The sequence below is a fragment of the Onychomys torridus genome, chromosome 7 (genome assembly GCF_903995425.1).
Source record: "Onychomys torridus chromosome 7, mOncTor1.1, whole genome shotgun sequence".
Classification (NCBI taxonomy): Eukaryota; Metazoa; Chordata; class Mammalia; order Rodentia; family Cricetidae; genus Onychomys; species Onychomys torridus.
In genome coordinates, this window is record NC_050449.1 from 56198580 (window position 1) to 56221831 (window position 23252).

At 50.5% G+C, this 23252-nt stretch overlaps 1 protein-coding gene across 1 annotated transcript in view; it reads left to right on the top strand.

Moving 5' to 3' along the window:
• LOC118587597 (integrin alpha-11-like) overlaps positions 1 to 23252 on the top strand; it is a 53051-nt gene that overhangs the window by 19253 nt on the left and 10546 nt on the right. The window contains exons 4-14 of the mRNA XM_036193619.1: positions 1255 to 1346; positions 2074 to 2286; positions 2604 to 2815; positions 4645 to 4744; positions 5330 to 5449; positions 7540 to 7688; positions 9151 to 9295; positions 9863 to 10028; positions 11497 to 11567; positions 18558 to 18702; positions 19532 to 19680. Coding sequence (XP_036049512.1) covers positions 1255 to 1346; positions 2074 to 2286; positions 2604 to 2815; positions 4645 to 4744; positions 5330 to 5449; positions 7540 to 7688; positions 9151 to 9295; positions 9863 to 10028; positions 11497 to 11567; positions 18558 to 18702; positions 19532 to 19680 — 1562 coding nt within the window. The remainder of the gene's footprint in view (positions 1 to 1254; positions 1347 to 2073; positions 2287 to 2603; positions 2816 to 4644; positions 4745 to 5329; positions 5450 to 7539; positions 7689 to 9150; positions 9296 to 9862; positions 10029 to 11496; positions 11568 to 18557; positions 18703 to 19531; positions 19681 to 23252) is intronic.

The window sequence follows — 23252 nt, forward strand, 5'->3', positions numbered from 1 at the left end:
TGAGGCACAGGCTACCAAAGCAGGCCGCAGGGGCCTTCGCCTCCCGGCTGTCAGTTGCAATGTGTGTCCTTGGGAAGCTTCCATCTGACTCTGTGCCTCAGTTTGTTCAGGTGGAGAGAGGTAGACTTGATGGCCCCTTATAGATCTGCTCTGAGAACATGGCTCCGTCTGCAGCGTGCTCACAGAGTGTGCACAAAGCCCTTCCATCCCCAGCATCTAACAGCTGGTGGTGCATTTGTAATCCTAGTCTTTGTGAGACAGACAGAAGGACCAGAGGTGCAGGGCCATCCTTGGCTACACAGTGATTTCTAGGACAACCTGGGCTATATAAGACCCTATCCAAAAAAACACAAACACCTGGGAGAAGCAGGAGGGAACAAAAGACCGGGCAGCTGCTCCACCTTCACCCCAGGGCAGTCTGTGCCGCGGTACAGCTGTCCCGGTACCTCTGTTGTTCTGGCCCTGGCCTGTCCCCAGCCCTGCTGACCTGTCCTCTGGAAGGCAGGCCACTCGTCACACAGCAGTCTCTAACATAGCGCAGTGCAGACTCTCAAAGCCCCCAGCAGGGGACACGGGTCTCCTTACAGCAGCTTAGGACTGACATGCTCCAGCCTCTCCCATTCCTGATCTCCTAAGAATGTGTGCACACACCCACACACGCATGCACAAGCACACATGCACATGTATACATGTGCACACACGCTTTGCTTCTGGGGATTCCAAGCTCTTCTATCTCTTCAGCATCCTGAAAGGATGATCTAGAGAACTTTCATTGTGTCCTTGTCCTGTGGTTTCTGTACTGTCACAGAACCACCTATCCCCACCACAGCTGGCTGAGGTCACCAGCTGTAGGGGGGCTGCTTCCTGTGAGGGACCCTCAGCACATGGCAGGTGGGCAGGTGGGTGTAAGAGGGGTGTTGGATAACTGAACCTCCAATGGTTAAGTGTTGCTGGGTGGATCCCTGTACAAAGAAAGTCCGGGGTGCAGTTAGCTGGTTAGAGAAGGCAGAGATCTGGACAAGGAGGTGAAGGCTGTGCTTGGGCTTCCTGTGTGGCCTTGTATAGTCTCTATGAGCTTTAGTGTGCTCATCTCCCAGAAAGTGAGGAAAGAATAAGGATACAACTAGGGAAGATCTGCCCTGCCCTCCAGGCGAGTGAGGACCGAGGGCTCACCCCAAGTGACCCACTGCAGCAGGCTCTGGGCAGAGGACCCGCAGCAGTGGGTGTAGGCTAAGCATCTCTCCCCTGCTCCAGGCAGGGTCACTTTGTCCAATGTGTCTGAGCGGAAGGACAACATGCGCCTCGGCCTGAGCCTTGCCACCAACCCCAAGGACAACAGCTTCCTGGTAAGATCGTCAGCCCCACTGCTGTTGCCAGCATTCCCCCTCTGCACAGACCCACTGCACAGGTGTGGAGAGGCCCAGCCAAGCATACCCTCACCCATGCTTCTGCACACCCTTGCATGCATGTCCCTTCCACCCATCCCTACAGACCTACAGGGGCAGATCCTGCATGGGTGACGGGGCCCTTCGTTCCGGTGGACAGTCCAAGAATGTAAAAGGATTGAGCCTTTTTGTGCCCATACCTGGAGAATGGGGCCTTGTCTCCTCCCCTCCACAAGAAACTCATCTTTGGCCCTTCCTTAGCCAAGAGCCTGACACAGTGGTTTTGGCAGCAAATTCCAAATTCCAAATTTCTTCTTCTGGTAAAGTGTCACTGGGCCCAGCCCTGGAATTTGCACAGTGAGGGCCTTTGCAGACAAGAGCCAGCCTAGCGACTCTTGGAAGGTCCACTCCTGCAGATGAAAGACTTCCTCAGTATATGGACAAGTAAAAGGAGGAAGGGCCACCACCCCACCTTACAGGATGGAGAATGGGACAGGGATCCAGGTTCCCATGTCCCCCATTACACCTGAAGTTAAGGGCGCTGCAGCAAGAGAGATGTCAGTGAGACTCGGAGACCTCTGACACTAGGAAGTCAGTACTCAGGAAGACATTTGTCGTGGGTTCTGGAGGTTGAGCTGGGCCCTGGCGGAAGCCCCATGACGGGGCTCTGTGCTGTGCTCCTCCACAGGCCTGCAGCCCTCTCTGGTCTCATGAGTGTGGAAGCTCCTACTACACCACCGGCATGTGCTCCCGAGTCAACTCCAACTTCCGGTTCTCCAAGACAGTGGCTCCAGCACTACAGAGTGAGTACCTTCAAACCGGAAGGCTCCCGATGCACCGGGGCAGTCCAGGGAGGAGGCATGGGCTCTGCTACGGCTACCTTGTACCTACAGAGCAGCAGGTGGGCTCTGTGACTGCTTCAGACCGCTGCATGATCTGAGAGGAGTCACCTCTCCTGGCTGGGCAGAGGGGTCTTCTAGCTGGGCCCCTGTATGGTCCTCATCTCAGGCTTCCCCACTGCCTCCGCCCTCCAGCCGCCACAGTGTGACAGTTGGTAACAAATCAGCTAAATTTATGAAAACCATCTTGGCATCCAAGGAAGCTTCCTGTAGAATCTTGAGCACGGAGGAGGTTGCCAGGCCGCCATGTATAACAGCCCAGGCTGGGGCGTCACTCATTTAGACTAGAGTGTGAATGATGTTCCTTGACATCTTGCAGCGGAAAGCCAAGGAGAACAGAAATAACCTGGGTGATGGTTACACCAAGTCAGTGCTCCTGGGCAGCTTGCCCAGAGCCTCATGGACACGAAATCTCCCCCTCCCTCCCAAGAAAACTTGGGGAGCTAGAAGCCTAGACTTCTTGGCTCTGAGCCTCACCATTTCCTCTGGGCTATACACCCTCAACAAGCAGCTGTTGCCTGTTTATGGAGGGTGAGGGGATTAGCACCTCTGGCTCAGGCAGCCTCCCCTCAACACCCGCTGCTGGAGGAGGGTAAAGGGGAAACATTGTCTAGTCAGCTGTCAGCTGTGGGGTGGGGAAGCATGGGGTCCATTCACACAGTGTCCCAGACAGCTCCAGGGCACAGAGGAAGGTCAGGGCACCAAGGATTTCCTCAGGGGGTGGGGCATCACAGCCCTGACATTGCTGCATGCTGCTGGCTGTGGTGGAGCCCTCCTGCCCTGGCCCAGTGCATCAGTCCCCTAGGACTTGGCAAATGCAGATGCCAAGGTACCCTTTATGTAGTTTCTAACTGAGGGGGGGTTGGGGTAGGCTGAGGAGGGTTCTGCCATGTTTAAGAACATGTTTAAAGCTGGGGAGATGGCTCAGGCAGCAGAGTGTTTGCTGTGGTACCATGAAGACCTGAGGTCCATCCCCAGCATCCACATCAAAAGCTGAACTTGGTGGCATGTGCCTGTCAACCCAGCACTGAGGAGGCAGAGACAGGATGCTCCCTGGGGCCGACTGGCCAAGTCAGTCTAGCAAAATCAGAGAACTTCCAGTTCAGTGAGAGACCCGCCTCAAAAGATATGGTGGGGAGAGACTAAGAAAGACTCCTGATGTCAACACACACCCATACATGTGCATACACACACACACACACACACACACACACACACAAACACATATGCACACACCAAAAGCCCACAGATTCATAAACAGGTTCTTCCCAAGCTCTATTTGTTTAATTTATTTATTAATTTAATTTAATTTAATTAATTAAATAAATATATTATTATTATTAATCAATTTTTAATCAATTACTTGATCAAGTGATTTTGCTTGTTTGTTTAAGTTTGGTTGGTTGGTTTTAGGTTTTTTTTGGTTTTTGAGACATGCTTTCTCTACATACCCCTGGCTGTCCTAGAACTCACTCTGTAGACCAGGCTGGTCTTGAACCCATAGAGATCCACCTGCCTCTGCTTCCCAAGTGCTGGGATTAAAGGCTTGTACCACCACACCCAGCAAGATTTACTTGTTTTTATTCTATATGTATGAATCTTTGGCCTGCATGCAGGTATGTGTACCACGTGCATGCCTGGTACCCACAGAGGCCAGAAGATGGCATTGAATCCCCTAGAATTGAAGTTACAGTATATGGATACTTAGAACTGAACCTGAATCCTCTGCAAACAGCGAAAAGTGCTTTTAAGCACTGAGCATCTCTCCAGCCTCCTCTGCACACAGTGTCTTTTTAAAAACAATGAAATTAAAGGAAAATCAAAATAATAAATCTCCTGTCTCGGTGACAGACTATTTCAAAACACCAAGTGGATGGCTGCTGAGAAGGAAGGACACCTCAGGTTGACATCTCCCGAGAGAAGGGGGAGAGGAGAGGAGGGGAGGGGAGGGGGGAGGAGAGAGAAGAGGCAAGACTGAGCACAGTGTCACAATCTGTAATCCCAGCACTGGGAAAGTAGGGGCAAAAGGATCAGGAGTTCAGGGTCATCCTCAGCTAAAGAGCTAGTCCCAGGCCAGCCTGCAGTACATGTCTTGTCTTTTAAAAAAGGGGGGGAGGGGAGTAAAAATAGGATCAGCTAAGACTTACTGAGCTCTTGCCTTTAGACGTGTCTTCCCATTAACCTTAACGGCAGCTCTTAGTTCTTAGGCTGTTCTTTCAGCACAGAAAACTGAGAGTAACTACCCTCAGGCCACACAGCCAGTGAGTAGCAAGGCCAAGAGCTACAGGCTGATGCCAGAGTGCACATTCCCAGCCCATCCTTGATGACTTCTTCGTAAAACATGAAACTTGTTCACCCAGGTTGTTAGTGGAAGACACTAAGGTCCTGCTTCGGGCAGTGGACAGGGAAGCACTGATCAGCGGACAGCCATCAGTCTCTGATGGGGAGCACAGGGATCAGGTTCGATTGCAGCTCTGTCCAAACAGCCCACTGGAACCAGTGCTTTGGAACCAGGACCTTCTAGCTGCCTTGCTTATGTGGCTCAAATGAATGCCTCGCCTGAGGACAGCTCTCCATGCAGGGGATGACAGATGACAGCAATCATTCTTCCACTGGTCTCTAAAAGATCATTCAGAACATGAGAGACTTGGGAGTGGGTCGTAGCTCAGCTGGAGAAGTGCTTACCATGCGAGCATGAGGTCTTGATCTCCAGCACCCATGCAGAAAGCCAGACTTGGTGATGTAGACTCATAATCCCAGCACTGGACAGGACAGGACAGATGCCTGGGGCTTACTGCCAGCCCACCTAGCTTACAATAATAAAAATAAGAAAGGTATTCTGCAGACGAGACCCTGTAAGAAAGAAATAAGGTAGATGGCTCCTGAGAAAGATACTCGAGACTGACCTCTGACTTCTGTAGACACACACACACACACATCAACACATACACACAAAAGAAAGGTTTCTTTGAGCAGCAATGTTGGAGATTTGTGGACACTAGCTCCTTGATGGCCCTGATTGTATCCCTGCTTCCAGGGTGCCAGACCTACATGGACATCGTCATTGTCCTGGATGGCTCCAACAGCATCTACCCCTGGGTGGAGGTCCAACACTTCCTCATCAATATCCTGAAAAAGTTCTACATTGGCCCTGGCCAGATCCAGGTGAGTGACTCTAGGGCTTGCCTCTGCTGAGCAAGATCCCCAAGAAGCCACGGCCTGAGGGGCTACAGCATGGGGCAGCATCTTCCCATGGAAGGATAGGAATGGGTAGGGCCAGTCAGCCCTGGGATCTGCTGCCCCAGGTGCCCATTTCTGGTGAGCACACCAAGGATGCCTCCAGGGGTTGACTTCACCTATGAAGATAACCAGCTAGAGAGTCAGAAGTCAGAGAAGTTGGGAAGGCATAGAAAGGGTGGGCAGAAAGGCTGGGGGACAGCAGGCATGTGGAGGCTGGGAAGAGTCAGGCACATGAACCCTGGAAGAAATGACTTGGAGTAGACCCTCGCTGCCAGCGCACCTGTGAGACACTGGGGATAAGGGCTACAGTTATTTCCTAGTATGCTGGCTGGGTGAGGACCAGGAGACAGAAAGGACAAAGTAGCAGGTGCCAACTCTAAGAAATTCTTTCTGTGCCAGAGAAGTGACTCGGCATCCAGAAAGAATCCATGCCAAAATGCCAGGCATGGTGGTGTGTGGGAGGGTAGAGGCCAGTCAGTCCTGTCTAATTGGTGAGCTCCAAGTCAGTGAAATACCCTGTGTCAAAGGAGGTGGGTGGCATTCATGATGATGATACCTGAGAGTTTCCTCCAGTCTCCCCAATACCAAACACAAACACAAACACACATAAACATGCACATACCCCACACACATATACCACATACCCATACACACACACACTATATACAACACACACACACACACACACACACACACACACACACACACACAGGTTTGTTTGTTTTGTTCTTTTTTCCAGAGCTGAGGATCAAACCCAGGGCCTTGTGCTTGCTAGGCCAAGTGCTCTACCACTGAGCTAAATCCCCAACCCCACACAAAGGTTTTTCTGTTTTTTGTTTTTTGTTTTGTTTTGTTTTGTTTTGTTTTAAAGAAACCTTCTAACTAGTAGGGTTGTTAAAAGGGAGCCAAGTCCTGCAGTGACAAGCCTCCCCCTCCCCTTGACCCAAAGACAGTCTTTGGTGCACTGGGGTAAGTACCTAGCATTCAAAGGGTTCTTGGACCCAGTAAACTTGGTGAGCCCATCCGACAGCAGCATTATCACTAAGTCCCTGAAACCAGTCTCTATGGCTTGGTGTTTATTTTGAAGCTATTAATTGTGTGGAAGCATTATCCACCTTGAAAATGTCAGAGCCCTTCTTATCCAGGTTTCAGGGATTCTTTGTTACACAGTTTGGTCAACAAGCCTATGGTTCTAATAAATTCTGATAAACCCATATACTGCTCCTGATAAATTCTGGGGAGTGGGGATTTGAGTTGGGATTGGAAGTGTAGCCTGGGGTGTAGGGGTATAGGTGCATGTGTTCATGTGCATATGTACATATATGCACGCAAATATGTCTACATGTGTATGCAGAAACTGGAGGCCGATGCTGGATGTCTTCCTCAATTGTTCTATGCATCTTTTGAGGCTGGGTGTCTTTTATTGTTTGTTTGTTTTGTTTTGTTTTTGTTTTTTGAGACAGGATTTCTCTGTGTAGCCTTTACGCCTTTCCTGGATCTCTATCTGTAGACCAGGCTGGCCTCGAACTCAAAAAGATCCACCTGCCTCTGCCTCCTGAGTGCTGGGATTAAAGGTGTGCGCCACCACCGCCCAGCTGGGTGTCTCACTGAATCTGAAGCTTGCTGGTTTGGCTGGGCTGACTGGCCAGAGAGCTCTAAGGATCCACCAGTTTCTGCCCTGCAGATACCACCCCACACAGCTTGTAAACGGGTGCTGAGGATCCGAACTCTCCTCACACAGCGAGCACTTTACCAGCTGGAGCTCTCCCCAGCCCCGGCTCCTGATGGTTTAGACTTCTAGTCTGTGTTCATTCTCCTTCTTAAGGAAGATATTCAACTTGATGGGCTTCCCTCTCTGTGTCCCTGATTTGTCCCATCAAGCCATCTGTTCATTCCCAGAACAGCCCGTCTCCCTTGGCCCGTGGCTTCCTCTGGAAAAAACTCCTTGGAGAGGGGACCCTCACAAATGGAGGTCTGAGCTTCAGTGTTCTGCCCCCCTCTGCTTTGGTTTGCAGGTCGGAATAGTTCAGTATGGAGAAGATGCAGTCCATGAGTTCCACCTCAATGACTACAGATCTGTAAAAGACGTGGTGGAAGCCGCCAGCCACATTGAGCAGAGAGGAGGGACAGAGACCCGCACCGCATTTGGCATTGAATTTGCACGGTAAAAAAAAAAAAAAAAGTGTGTGTGTGTGTGTGTGTGTGTGTGTGTGTGTGTGTGTGTGTGTGTGTATTTATACATACATAAATCTCAGACACTGTTTTGGCTACTCCGTTGTGCCCCCACCATTTGGGTGCTTTCAAACAGTGACTTGTCAATTCCTCAAAGTTCTGACGGTGGTCTGGGCTTAGCTGCTTAGTCCTCTCTTGGGTCCTCTTGCCTGGTTATGATCTGGTGTCAGCTAGGATGGTTGTCACCTGAAAGTTCACCGAGGCTAGAAATGTAAGACAGCACATTCATGCTGCCATCCACAAGGGCACAGACTGGTGATCTAAGTACCCAACCATGGCCATCTGGCTTGGTGTTCCAATATTCTTACAGTGGTCTCTTGGCTCTTGTTTTCTTGAAGGAGAGAATTTGATCAAGAGACATGCACAGTTTAAACAGAGGTTTACTTAGCAAAGCGAGCACCCCAAAGAGACGCCAAAGCGGGCTGCAACACTGGGAGCAGCCCTGTGGGTTCTGCTTTGTGGGTATTTTTAAGTGTTTATATTTGGGGTGGATCACGTCTTAATCAGTGTTCTAGGGCTGTGAAGAGACACTGGGAGCACAGCAACTCTTATTAAAGAAAACATTTAATTGAGGCTGTCTTACAGTTTCAGAAGTTTAGTACATTATCACCATGGCAGGGGAGCATGGTGGCAGGCAAGCAGACATGGTGCTTGAGAAGTAGTTGAGAGTTCTACATCTGGATCCACAGGCAGCAGGAAGAGAGAGCCATTGGCTTGGGCTTTTGAAACCTCAAAGCCCACACCGAGTGACACACTTTCTCTAACAAGGACACACCTCCTAATCCTTTCAAATAGTGCCATTCTCTAAACACTCAAATATGTGGACCCATGGGGGCCATTCTTATTCAAACCACCTCAGATCAGATCTCCCTTTTAGGGTATTTCTTCCCATGAGCCTCACAGAAGGCAGATAGGTGTCAAAACCACCATGCAAGTGACATTATAATGGGGACCCTTCAGTGGTGCACATGTGTGGATCGATGACCTGAACCTTAGTTTCTGAAATATTGGTAACAACCTAACTGCAGCTTCAAGGATGTTTTCCCACAAAGGGGTATTCTGACCATCAGTAGGCACAGCTGGCTGAATCCAGCTGCAGTCTTCCTCAGTTACTTCAAAGCTAACTACTTTGCCTACTTGGTCCTAATATTATGGCATTGGGGAGTTCACAAGAGACCCAGGAGGAACTGGGAGACTGACTAGGACCTAGCCAATGGGTCCCAGAATGTGACTTCTAATACATTCCATTACACAAGCAAGTTACCAAAGGCCAGGCCCTAACCAAAGGTGTGATTCTGCCTCTTGATGGAGGAATGGCCAGGTCAAATGGATGCCCCACAGAGACTCAGCTACCCCTTCTCCCCACAACTCCTCCTCCCCACATCTGGTTCCAGCTCAGAGGCTTTCCAGAAGGGTGGAAGGAAAGGGGCCAAGAAAGTGATGATTGTCATCACGGATGGGGAATCCCATGACAGCCCAGACCTCGAGAAAGTGATTCGGCAAAGCGAGAAGGACAATGTGACCAGATATGCTGTGGCCGTAAGTCCTGCCCCTGCTCAGAGCTCTACCCTCAAACCCCCAGGGATTCCCAGGAGCTGCCTCCCTAGCAAAGGCACAACAAGCTGCATGCTCCTCTGAAGAGCAAGTTGAGTGTGCAGGAGGTCCTAGGTTCCATCACCAGCAATGTATAAAATCAGACACGGTGGTTCACACTTGCAATCCCAGCACTTGGGAAGTGGAGGCAGGAGGAGCAGAAATTCAAGGTCACCCTTGGCTGCATGGCAAGTTCTGAGCCAGCCGGGACTACTTTTGTTTTTAAGTTGTATACGTGTACACAGAAATGTGTGGGATTGCATTTTCCTTCTTTTTCCAGGGAGTTTCAAAAAATAGAAAGGACCCCCAATCCTCCCAGATTCCAGAACCCCAGATAATCTTAAGGATCTTACCTGGGAGCCCCAAAGAATATCTCTTTCAAAATGCCAGTGGCTCCTTGAGAAAGGCTCGTGGCTGTGCCCACCTCTGGGTCCTTGGAGTTCGGGGTTGTGGGTGTGTGCAGAAGTCAGTACTATGTCCTGGTTTGTCGTCCCTGCCCCTGTTCCCTGGCAGGTCTTGGGTTACTACAACCGCAGGGGGATCAACCCGGAAACTTTTCTAAATGAAATCAAATACATCGCCAGTGACCCAGATGACAAGCACTTCTTCAACGTCACCGATGAGGCGGCCCTGAAGGACATTGTCGATGCCCTCGGGGACAGGATCTTCAGCTTGGAAGGTGACCGGCTCATGGGCTTACACCTCCATCCAAGGACTCTAATTTCACAGAGCACAGTGGCTTAGCAAAAACCATTGTCTGACCGAAACTGTCCACTGCTGGACACCACTCTGTGTAGAATCTAACTGGGCTGAGTATTTTGTGAGACTCTGTTGTTTGACTACTGAGGACATTTGGGAGGGAGGGTACATTTGAACTAGGGTTGCCAGACTTAGCAAACATATAATAGAAGAGCTTATGACAGACATACACTGAAAAATTATGCATTGCTTCCCTAAGTTCAGATTTCACTGGCTACTCTATATTTTATCTGGTAACTCCAGTTTGAACCCAGCAGGTCTGACTCCACTTCCTGAGACAGGTCCTACATGTTCTACACTCTACCACTTTTGTGAAAGTCAAATCCATAGTTTGAGGCTGGGAATGTAGCTCAGTTGGGAGAGCATTTACCTAGCATGCATGAAGCCCTGCCTTCGACCTCCAGTAATACATAAAACCAGGCATGGAGTGCTTGCCTGTGACCCCAGTACTCAGGAGGTGGTGGCAGGGGGTGCAGAATCAGGTCACCCTCAGCTAGAACAAACCCTGTTTCAAAAAACAGGAAGACGATTTAATTCCCCAGGAGAGCAACATGTGGGAGAGCCCTGCAAAGTTTGCAGAGATCTCATGCTTGCCATGTATTTCTGGGGTGCACCATTGTCACATGGGGCTCTCGGCATCTGGGATGGGGGGTTGTGGAAAGAAATAAGAGGTAGTGAGTGTCCCAGAGCTTGGGAAGTCGGCAATGTGTTGAAATGACACAACCGTGATGGCTCTCCCAAGCTTGGGCTTTGACATAGCCCTGGAACTCCCAGAGTCAAACCAGGGGTCTCCCCTGGGAATGGCCACCTTCAGGGACGAGAATGTAGTTTTGATGGCTTGTTCAAGGGCCCCTCTGTGGAGTGGGCTTTCAGCACACATGGCCTTTCTGGTGTGACTCCACAGTGGTGACAAGCCTCCCGTTAATGTTTAGGAGCCAGCAACCAAATCCTGTGACCAAAGGGAAGGAGCAGAGGGAATAACACTTCTTTCTCAAAACATACATGAATTGCACACGTATTTGTTTGATGCCCACCCCCGACTGCATGTACACTTTAACAGTCATTTGTAGTGTACATGTTCTGCAGTGTGTCTTACCCCAGGCTCTCTGCAGAACTGAGTAACTCTGCAGGTGCACACAGGCATATGTACACACACACACACACACACACGCACGCACGCACGCACGCACGCACGCACACACATGCATGCACACATGCCCTCTGATAGTCATTGTTAATATCCAATAACAGGGTTACAATGAGGCAGCACAGGCCTCACCTCAGGGCCCCCTCAGAAAAGAACCCCAGTTCCCAAGATGCCTCAGGAACCAGGACCGGTGAACTAACCAGTGATGCCTAGAGCTAAGATCTTCTCTTTCCTGTTTTAGGCACCAACAAGAACGAAACCTCTTTTGGGCTGGAGATGTCACAGACGGGCTTTTCCTCACATGTGGTAGAGGTATGGGACCGTCTCCTCCTCCCTCCCCACTCCCTTTTTTCTCACCCATCCAGGTCTGTCGGTCATTTGTACCTTTTATGGTTCTCTCGTGCCTTTCTCCATGTCTCTTTGCCCCCTAGACTCTTCTGAGGACTGGAATGGGGAAATTGTCTTCAACTTATTCTATTGTTTTCTGCCTGCTTCAAAGCCAGCTCACTACACATGTTAAACACATACCCACCAGCCCACAGGCAAGAAGCAGTGTGTGTGTGTGTGTGTGTGTGTGTGTGTGTGTGTGTGTGTGTGTGTGTGTTGGTGTGTGTGTATTGATGTGTGTTAGTGTGTGTTGGTATGTTGGTATGTGTGTGTGTGTGTGTGTGTGTGTGTGTGTTGGTATGTGTGTATGTGTGTGTATACACTGTCCAGGCTAGCACTATATGATTTTCCAGAGAAGGTCCGCAGACTCACAATGATTACACATCTCTCTGTCACCCCACCACATCCTCTGAACCCTTCTGTGAGGTGGGCAGGGCAGGACTCCTGGTTCCCATGCTGCAGGTAAAGAAAGGATTCACTACAAGGTTAGGTGAGCGGGGGCTAAAGTGATGTGAACAAGGACTGTGTGAGCAATTTCCTCTGCAGCCAGCAGCTGCTCCAAGAGGGGCTCCCCAGAGCTCTGAGTCAGAGATCCCAGATTGAAGAGAGGGGCTCATGCACGCCAAGCAGCAGGCAGATGTTTGGAAATGTGGCTCATGCTTAGATTTTTCCAGGTTGCATCTGTACAGTATCAAGTCCACTGTGCTGAATACAGCAAGATGTGACTACGGTTGTCCCATCATCCCAGCAGCTGCTGGCCAGGTGCACAGCACTGTAAACTTTCCCCAGGGGTCCCTGCACCTCTTTTCATGCTCAAAAGAGACCTATGAGGTCTGCAAGTGGTGACAGTGATCCTGATTTAGGGGGCTGGGTCCTCTGGTCTTTTTAGTGTCTTCTTATTGCTGAGATGCCGGAGGAGCAGAGGTGGAGATGGGCCGCCAGGAGGCAGAAGCTTACATTTGCGTGAGATCAGGCAGCCAGTCCTTGCTCAGTACTGCCCCTGCTGTACTGCCTCTGGGGACAGGGCAAGAATGAGGATCTGATTTTAAATACCCAGCACCATTTAAAAAGTCAGGCACAGCTGCATATGCCCATAACTCCAGCATTGGGAGAGAGAGATGGGTGGATCATGAGAGCTCACTGGCTAGCGTGCCTAGCCAAAGTGATAGGCTTCCAGTTCAGTGAGAGACCACTGTCTCAAGGCAGTAAAGTCAACAGTGACAGAGGAAAATATCTGATATTCTGCTCTGACCTCCAAATGCACATGCACAGGCATTTGCATGGGCATGCACTCCTGCATACTCACACGCATGCACCCACCACACAGAAAGGGCAGTGGGGGAAACTGAACACAGCAAGAAGACACAACTTCATGCAATGCAGGGAGCATTGATTAAAATGCAGCCGAAGTACCAAAGGGAATCAGAAATGACTCTTGCCACCCAAAATCAACCTACAAACCATCAAAACAGCAGTGCTCGGCTTTGAAAGCAGGATGAAGAAGGTTATAGCTGTCTCCCAGGAAACCATGTGCAGCCCCGGGGACCATGCCAGGAGCCCTATTAAGACTAGGTGTATATGCCAGGCACGTACATCCAGTGCCCAAACCTCAACGCATCATCCTGTGTTGTCAGGCACTGTGGGTAAAAGTAAAGGTACCGAGCCAGGGAGATGGCTCAGCAGGAAAAGGCACTTGCTGCTAAAGCTGAGGACATGAGTTCAACTCCTGGAGCCCATACGGTGGAGGAGAAAATCAACTCTCACAATTTATCCTCTGACTTACACACCACACACACACACACACACACACACACACACACACACACACACACACATAAATAAAAGACAAAAGAAAGAGATTTAAAAAAAAAAAGTTAAGGTACCATTTCAGATGATAGCAGTTATCCCTAATTGGGGAGAAAGCCTCTGAACCAGTAATTCATACCCCTCTCTCTAGTCCTGTGTCTATAATATATGTCCGAGAACCAGGGGCCCCAAAGAGGAGGGGAGGCCGAGATGTGTCTTGAAGACTCAGGGAGCTTGGAATGAGCCCTAGCAAAGGCCCAGCTGCACGGTCAGTATTTGCAGGACCAGTCTGTGCCCCAGCTAATGGAGGGGAGGAGGTGGGCAGGGAAAGCCAGGAACCTAGACCCCCAGCTTGTTCTTTAGTGAGTCAAAGTCGAGACTGCTCTGTGGAGCATCTACATATGCTCCCCAAGTTTTTGTCGCTCCATTCAGAGGGAACCCCATGTCTTTGATCACCTCTGACTACCTGGTCTTATTCTTACATGTCAATCACCCATCAGATATTTAAAGAGAAGATCATTACATATGAATCTGAGACTCTCAAATTAAAAAAAATAAAAATTAAAAAATAAACTTCCAAATATAAAAAGATGGCATAGTGGTAGGCTGCAAGACCCTGGCCCAGACACTGGGTTACTATTTTAGAACACAGCGTATTCCAGAGCCAGGCTGCTGACATCATGACTGACAACAGCCATCCTGTCCCAGGAACCCAGTGCCTCTGCTCTCAGTCAGCCAGTTTGCTACAGGGACTGGGTCACCAGGTCCTCAGGGTCAGCCAGGCTGCTCTGGACATCGAGGCAGTGGGCTCAGCCTTTCTGCTTGAGTCTAAGTCCTGAACCACAGTGAGTCTGTTTCTGGGAAAGCTGTTACGGTGTAGTTGTTACTTTCCTTATGCTAAAAACATAATACCTGACAAAAACAACTACTGAGCGAGGGAGGGAGGGAGGGAGGAAAGAAGAAAGAAAGGACTTTGCTCACACTTCAGAACTACAGCCCATCGTGGCAGGGAAGACACAGTGGCTGGAGCTCAAGGCCGCTGCTCACACTGCATCCACGGTCAGGAAGCAGAAGATGCACACTGGTGCTCAGCTTGCTTCCTTCTTTTTGTTCAGCCCAGGACCCCAGCCCATGGAAAGATTTAGGGCATGCCTTCTCAGCTCAGTTCAGCTATAAACACCTTCACCCAGAGATTTATCTTCTAGGTAATTCTAGATCTGTCCAGTTGTTGATCAATATCAGCCATCATGTCACACCCAGACTTCTCCTCCCAAAGTGGGCACAAATGAACTGCGAAAGCTACCATCTGAATATATGCTAACAGAGCCCCAAGTTCCCTGGGCCTGTTCAGTTCTGTGAGAAAGGTTCCTAGTCCTGTGGAGTGTTCTGATAGCAGAAGAAAAGGCCCACTCCTCATCTCCTACTTCACTTTGGAACCAGAGTTTGAGCTGTGAAAAGAAAAAAAAAATTAGAAAACAGGATCTAAGCCCATTGCACAGACAAGCCCCCAAGACATCACTGGACATTCATAGAGTCCCACAGTCCCAGGTAAAGGACAGAAGATTAAGACCACAGGAAAAACCCCACATAGCCAAAAACTCTAGTTTGCAGAAAGTAGACAGAACATTCCAAAAACGACTATCAGGAAGGGTAGCTATGGATTCATGATCAAATGTTAGACCAGAGTTTAAAGCTGATGGTTTCACTGACGTTTGGGAATGAATGCAGAGGTCACCCATCAGGAGCTGGAGTAGCTCTAGTGGTGAACTCCCTGACAACCAGGGTCGCAAACTGCATGATTGCATAAGAAAACTTCTAGAAGGGATCCCCACCTCCAAATGGAGAACAGACTCAAATCTAAGTCTCCAAAGCCTTGGAGGAAATTTTAAACAGTGGATGCCCACTTGTGGGAGGTCCTGGGGTGCTCTACCTACACAAGGTGCCATGGGAAGAAAACCACTTTGACCCTCTGCAGTAACACCCTACCTCAGCCCAAATGTCTCCAGATATTGCCAGGTGTCACCTGGGGGACAGAACTACCCCAGTCAAAAGCCAGAGCCCTAAATACTCTCTGGAACTGTCCCTGCAGTTAAGGCCACCCAGGTAGAGACACCCTGAGGCTGTGTCATAGAAGCCTAGTGGCCCTATAAATCTAGGGTGGCCTGGAGGCCATAAGTCAGAGAATCCAAACAGACCCATGAAGAAACATGGGATGCCAGATGCCATCTTCCCCCAGATGAGTCACTGTCATTTCCCAGCTGGGCCACACGTCTGGCTTCCCCCACCAAAGTACTGGCCTTTTTCCCATGGATGTTCTAGATTTTTCCCTCCAGACTCTGGATGCCTGGGGGCCCCTCAGCTGGGAAAAGACTGTGACCTGAGGAGGTTTATTTGGATGGCCTTCATGTACACACTTCATAGTACACCTGTCCCCAACAAAGCCATTTTGGGAAAAGGTCTCTCACAGATGGACCCAAGGTCCAATGGCATAGGTGAGACAGGAGCTGGCCTTGCTTCTCACTCCTGAAGTCCAGGGAAGTTCTCAAACTCTACACGGGGAGGGTGGAAAGGGCCCTCTCAGCACACCAGAGGTCCCTGCTGTCAGCAAAGACACAACACCTCTTCAAAACCCTCTCCAGAAGCCAACAAGTCTAGCATACCGCCACAAACTTGGACTCAGCAAGCAGACAGGAGGGATGGCCCTCCTCCCAGAGCGGCTCAGGTGGCAAAGCAGAATCAGGGGCCACGGGGGGGCTTTGGAGAGTCAGTGGGGGCTTTGCTTTCTGCCCCACTCACCCTGGCCAAAGACCCAGCCCTGCCTCTGACTTGCTGTGTGGCTTTAGGAAAGCTTCTCCCTCTCTGTGAACCTCAAGTGCAGTCCGCCCCTCCTGGGGTCCCTATGGGCTCCCATGGGAGAGGGAGTTTGGGACTAGATGAGAAAGTACTCCACCAAGGAGCAGCATACTCCAACAGCAAGGAATGTTGGCAGTGATGTTGGTGGACAACAGGAATTTGAGGTCCGGACCTCAGTCTTGGCGCAGCCCACTGTCAGTGCTTCCCAGCTGAGTGGAGCAGGAGTTAATGAGAGCAGTAGACTTTGAGTGTGACAGAGCACCAGGCACTCCCCGGGACAGCTTATTTATAGTTGCAAAGGCATTCCACAGGAGAACTTCTCCCTCTGGAGAACTGGCCTTTTCGACTGTTGGATAAGATCAACTTGCCTCTTTAAAATGGCAAGGGATCTTTGAACTCAGCCAGCCAAGCTGGGCTCATGGAGGGCTGGGGAGGGGGGGGGCGGGAGGTGACCTTAACCTGCCAGTACTGCAAAAGCCCAAAGCACAGATCAGGCCCTGGGTTCTATCCCTAACACACACACACACACACACACACACACACACACACACACACACACACACATAAGGATCTCATAGAGCCTAGGCTAGCCTCAAAGTCACTATGTAGCCAAGGATAACCTTGATTTTAGATCCCTCTGCTTCCACCACCCAAGTGCTGGGATTACAGGTATACACCATCATGCCCAGTTTATGTGGTGTGGAGAATGGAACCCAGGGCTTTGTCCATGCCAGGCAACCACTCTACCACTGAGCCACATTCCAGGAACATTGAAGCCAGGGAACAACCCCAGGTTTCCACATTTTTGTTGTTGTTGTTGTTGTTGTTGTTGTTGTTGTTGTTGTTGTTTGTGTGGAGGAGGAGTCTGCCACTAGCCTTAAGCTCACCAAGTAGGCTAGACTGGTTGACCAACAAGCCGGGACCACCTGCTCCTGCCTCCCCAGCACCAAGCCTGCGGCACACGCCGCCATGCTCAGCCGTTTGTCACATGAGTCCTAAGGACAGAATGTAGGTCCTTGTGCTTTCAAAGCAAGCACTTCACTGACTGAGCCGACTTCCCAACCCCTTAAACAAAGAGAAACCCTTTTCATAAAAGAAAATGAAAGCCCAAAGCTAAGATACAGGGTAGCCGCCCCTCCCCTGAATCTCCAGGACGGGTGGGGGTGGGGGGAGTACTATTCTCACTTCCCTCTTCCTGTACTGCTGTCCAGGTACTATCCCCCACCTTCAGAGCTTGCTATTTGCCTTCCTGTGCCTACTAGTCATGTGGGTTGCTCACACTAGGAGTGGGGAGGGTACAGGGACCCAGTTCTCAACAAATGACCAGGTAGTCAGAAATATAGACACTTGCTGCCCTCATACCTAGGCACGGCAGCATGCGCTTGTCCTGCAGCTAATGGGCAGGTCAAGAGACACCTTCCAAATCAGTGAAGAAACAAACTCCATGGCCCTGGCTTATCTGTCCAACCTGTCTCAGTCCACTCTGCCTCCGCTCCATAGTTCTCAGTTGCTAGAAAGCGGAACTCTGCCTTCCCTGTGACTCCAGTCACCTGTGGGAGACCGGCTCCCACTTTTTCCCCCAGGATGCTCTTGAGAGAGGGATAGGAGATTTAGGTAGAAGGACAGAGGAGAGAGAAACAGATAGAAACACAGGACAGCCTCAGGAGGGCCTGAGTCATTATCCATCAGCCCCTTCTGTCTCTTCTAAAGGGCTTTTTATAGGAATGCCAAGGGGTGGAGCCAAGACCTCCCCCGAGCACAGCCAAGTGCAAATCCTCCCAATCACCCAGTAACCACACACGTGGTCAAGTCATCCTCTAAAGCAGCTCTGCTGGAAAAAGCAAGCTTAGATCTCACTAGGAACCTTTATGGGCCTCCACAGTCACCTGTGGACAGCAAGGCTTGAAGGAGTGTTGGGGTGGGTAGGTAACAAGAGGTCAGAGTGGGTAAAAGCCCAAGGAAATGTGGAAGGTTTGTCCTGGGTTTGGAGTTTATTTCTAGAATGTTCCTTTATCTGTTTTTAAATTCACACCCTTGAGATCAGCTTGACCCATTTCGCTAAGGATGAGACAGAACACAATGGTCTCTGGAGCTCGTCTATAAGTCAGGAGCCCCAGATGGAAGCTGGGTTTCTATGTCACCTTGGCAAAGGTACCCCGGGTGACTAGTGGTGCCTCAGAGTTTGCAAGACCTGGATGCTTTCAGCAAGAGATCCCTAGACACAGGGTCTGATGCCATGTTCTTCCCTGGTGCCAGGATGGGATCCTCCTGGGAGCCGTGGGAGCCTACGACTGGAACGGGGCGGTACTGAAGGAGACGAGTTCAGGCAAGGTGATTCCTCACCGAGAGTCCTACCTTAAGGAGTTCCCGGAGGAGCTGAAGAACCATGGCGCATACCTGGGTGAGGCCCGTGGGAGGGTGGCTGGTGACAGAGGGTGAGGAGAGCCCCAGATTGAGGGGCCCATCTGTGCCTGTAGGTGATTCCAGGCCTAGCCACAAGGCCAGCTTCTCCCTAGCTGCATCACACACTCCACGCCAGCTTCTGAACACACAGAATAAATGATGGGAAGTCCCCCATAACATAAGCAGGCTTCAGTGGAAGCTTCTAGACTCTCTGTCAGTTGTCAGGGTCCAGACTGCAGCTGCATCCCACCAGGCCTGCCTCCCCTAGGACAAAGTACAAGTCTTGTCAACTTTTATTCAATAATTCTGTTTGGTTTGTGGGCTGGGGATCAAGCACTGGGCCTTGCATAGGCCAATCCTATGCTCTCCACTGAGCTACATCTCCAGGTCCTTTTTATCAATCCACATGCTCAAAGGAAACAGAACTCACTATTTCTCCTCGGGCCTGGTTGTGCCCCATGACAAAACATGGCAAGGTGTACTGAGCACCTAGCCACAGAATACTGTTGAAATTATTAAGGCCACTCCACGTAGTTAAAAGGGAGGTTTATTTTGTGGGGTAACTTACAAGTGAAGGGATAGATAACAGGGTCTGGGAAAGGTGTAGCGCAGTCTAGTGGTGTTCTCTGGAGAACTCTGCTTGGTCTACCTCCAGCATCCAGGGTCCAGGAACCAAGAGAGCCGGCCCATCCTGATCTTGGGTCTTCAGGGTCCTCTCTTGGCCCCATCTTGTAGGTGTGGCAGTTACCGAAGCCTCAATGGGGGTTGGAACTTCCAGATCAAAGCTGGAATGGCTACCCACTACAGTCTGTTCCTTCCTTCGTCAGGGTACACAGTGACATCGGTCGTGTCCTCCAAGCAGGGGCGGGTGTATGTGGCTGGAGCCCCCAGGTTCAACCATACGGGCAAAGTCATTCTATTCACCATGCACAATAACCGCAGCCTCACCATCCACCAGGCTCTTCGGGGCGAGCAGGTAATGGAGGGCCGGCTGCAGGGGGTGGGCTCTGGGCAAGGGCTAGGGTCTGACCTAGGCGGAGTGGGTAAAGGGACTTTTCCCTCACAACAAGTTCCCACACCCGCTCTGTAGAGGGCACAGGTCCAATTCTCTCTATGATTGAAGGTGCCTGCAAAAACAGTTACCACCCTAAACAGCCATAGAACCTGCACTGTCCCCTCCCCTCAACATCAGGCCAGCTCCTGAGGGGAGCCTGTGGCAACTTCCCTCCATCTTGTGGACCTCTTGTCTCTAGAGTGCTGGGTGAGCTCTGCTGCTAGCCTGCTGGGTCAGTCCCTGCTTTGTGTGCTCAGGAATAGCGGCTCCAGGCAGCATCATGTAGAACGCCCTGGCCGGGGCTTCTCCTGGCCCTGGGGTATCCTGAAAGGACAGTCACCCTCCTTGAGCTGCCTTGTGTCATCCCTCCACAGCAAGACCCACGGGGACACTGACTTCTTCCTTTTTCCTGGAAGTAAAGCTCACTGCTAATGCCACTGTCCCACTTGGGAGGTGGCTGACAACCAGACTGTGTGGCAGGCTGTCAGATGGTTCTGATACCAATTAGAAGGCTCTGGTGAGTGAGCACTGGTGGTAGAACAAAATGAACCACTGCAGCAGCCAAGAAAGCCATGGTCCTGGGAAGCAACACAGCTTCCCCAGGATCCTACAGCAGGTTCCTGACCAGGTTACATTAAGAACCCAGCCTATTGCATTACATCACATCCTAACTCCCAACAGCCCCTAGACCAGGCCTTGGCATCTCCTGGCTGATAGTATCTCTCGGTACCCTGGCCCCCAGCTAAGCCCCACCCAGGCCCTGGCCTGCTTTCTCGAATGACTTGAAGCCTGAGAACAGCCCCATCCTACAGCATCTCCTGCCTTGTCCTGTCACCAGGACACACTCCTCTCCTATCAACTGGAGCCCTAGTTACAGAGGGTCAGGATCCTACTGCCCTTCTTTCAGGCCAATGGGGTGCTGGTATGCCCCTCATGTTCAGACTGGCAAACTCTGCCCCATCCTACTCCACCCTATCCACCCTGATCCAGCCCTATCCAGTTCACTCAGGGCTAGCTCCCTCAAGAAGAAAGGCTAGACCTGGGAACTGCAGGGAATATGCTGATATTCCCACCTCCAACACCTAAACAAGAAACCACAGTGCTGAAGGCAGCAAAATTATGTAGATTCCAGATTAGTGTGACCCACACAGCTGAAGCCACAGATTTAGTTGACTTTTCCTGTCTGCCTTATAATTATTTTATGGGGACCCCTCTCTCCCTTCCCTCCCCCAGCCAAGGCTCACTATTTACTTTTTCTTCTGTTTGTATTCCCATCTTCCTCCTTAAAGGTTTTTTGTTTTGTTTTGTTTTTGAGATGAGTCTAATGTAGTCAGGATGGACTTAAACTTACTATATAGCTGAGGATTGCCTCGAACTCCCAATCCTTCCCCCACACACACACCTCCCGTGTTAGGATTATGGGCAAGCACCACCACATCTGGTTTATGTGGTGCGGTGGCTCAGCCCCAGGGCTTTAGCATCCTAGGCAAGCACTCTACCAGTGGAGCCACATCATCAGCCCATGCTGAAGTCTTTAGACTTAAGAATAGACTTCCGAGCTAAGCATGATGGCGCACTCCTTTAGTCCCAGCACTTGGGAGGCAGAGGAAGGCAGATCTCTGCAAGTTCAAGGCCAGCCTGGTCTACATAGCAAGCTCCAGGACAGCCAGGGCTACAGGGTTTTATGCCTGGAGGTTGTGGCAAAAGAAACATTAGCTTTCCAGCGTCAGAGCAGCCTGGCACAGCAATCACCAGGCTTCTGACCCTGGCCAGGCAACTGGAATTCCCTGGGTTTCAAGTAACCCATGTAAAATGAAAAAACAAACAAACCAACAAACCAGGCTGAGATGTAAGCTCAATGGAAGACATTTGCCTATCATGTACCAAGCCTTGGGTTTAACACTGCCTCCTAACAGCATGGTGCACCCATGAGCTAACCCAAGGCTGTAGAGTGCCTCACACAGGGCCCTACTATTCCCTCTTCTAAGCATTTACTGAGGCCATCCTGTGTGCCAGGCATGATCCCCAAGCCTACAAGGGTCTACCCTCAGGAGGCTCCCATGGAGCAGACCCTAGTGGGAAAAGGCACACACTTGTCACAGACAGTGGGGTGGAGAGGTCAGAGACACCTTCTACAAGGAAGTGAAGCATCAGCTGAAGCCACGTGTCTGCAGGGCAAGGGGGATGTAAGGAAGAGGAAAACAGAGGGAGGGAAGTGGGCCTTAGGGAAGAGAAATAGCTGATGAATGGCAGGAAAGAGGTAGGTGGGGGAGGATCAATGTTGGGAGCCAGGGCAGCAGAGCAGAGGCTGGAAAGGGAGGCAGATCCTATAGTGACTCCCTAAAGAATTTCAGCTTTATCCCAAACACCAGGTTGTATATGGCCAGGGGTTAGAGGCCAGGCTGCCACCACCAAGTCGGTTGGGAGCTTAGTGAGCATAGAGAAGCAGTCAGGGAACAAATAAGGTGTTGTAGCCAATACCAGGCTGCATATAGTAGAGGTGGAAGTAGAGCCAGGGGGTTCCTCGGTCTCTAATGAATTGTGGATGGTACCCCCACCCATATGGGAAGTGCTACACTGAAGGACAGAGACAAAGAGAGTGAGCACTCAGATGGGCAAAGAAAGCATCAGTCACCATCGGCAATGGGAGTGCCAGTATGCTCCATGACACTTGGAAATGAACTAACTATTGTGACTTGATTAAACCCATCAGGGGACATAGCTCACTCTGAATCAGCAGCAATCACTTCACACACACACACACACACACACACACACACACACACACACACACACAATCCATCATGGTTGGCTATTGCACCCATTAACCCACAGCAGCTAAGGTTACCTGCACAAGATCAAGCCCCCCCTAATTCCAGCATAGGTAGGGGAGGAGCTCATGAGGCCCCACCCCTAACTGATGAGTTATTAGCTGTTGATAGTTGCTGAATGAAAGAGAGTCCATTGTTTAGGGGTGTGGCCATTAGTACACACGTGGGACATGTTAAGTGGATTTAGTAGGTTGTAACAGCCCTGGCTTTCCTGGAACTTGATTTGTAGACCAGGCTGGCCTCGAACTCACAGAGATCCGCCTGCCTCTGCCTCCCGAGTGCTGGGATTAAAGGCGTGTGCCACCGCCACCGCCACCACCACCGCCGCCGCCCCTGCCACCACCACCTGGCTTAGTGGGTTGCTTTTTAAAGAAAGAAGAGATAGATGATGTTGAGGGGAGATGATGGGAACCCGGGGAGGAGTTGGAGGGGAGAACTAGAGAGTGGATAGGATTTTGTTACATACATGTCTGAAAATTCTCAAAGAATAATTTTTTAATGGGGCCTTTATGAGGAAAAATATGTCATGGAGAAAGGCTCTGGAAACACTGTTATACCTAATAATCAGGACAGATGAAGAGCAGTCTCGTTGTAACAATAAGAACTCCTTTATATATAAGAACTGGCCATGTAAAGACTGCAGAGCAGAGTAGAGGAAAACAC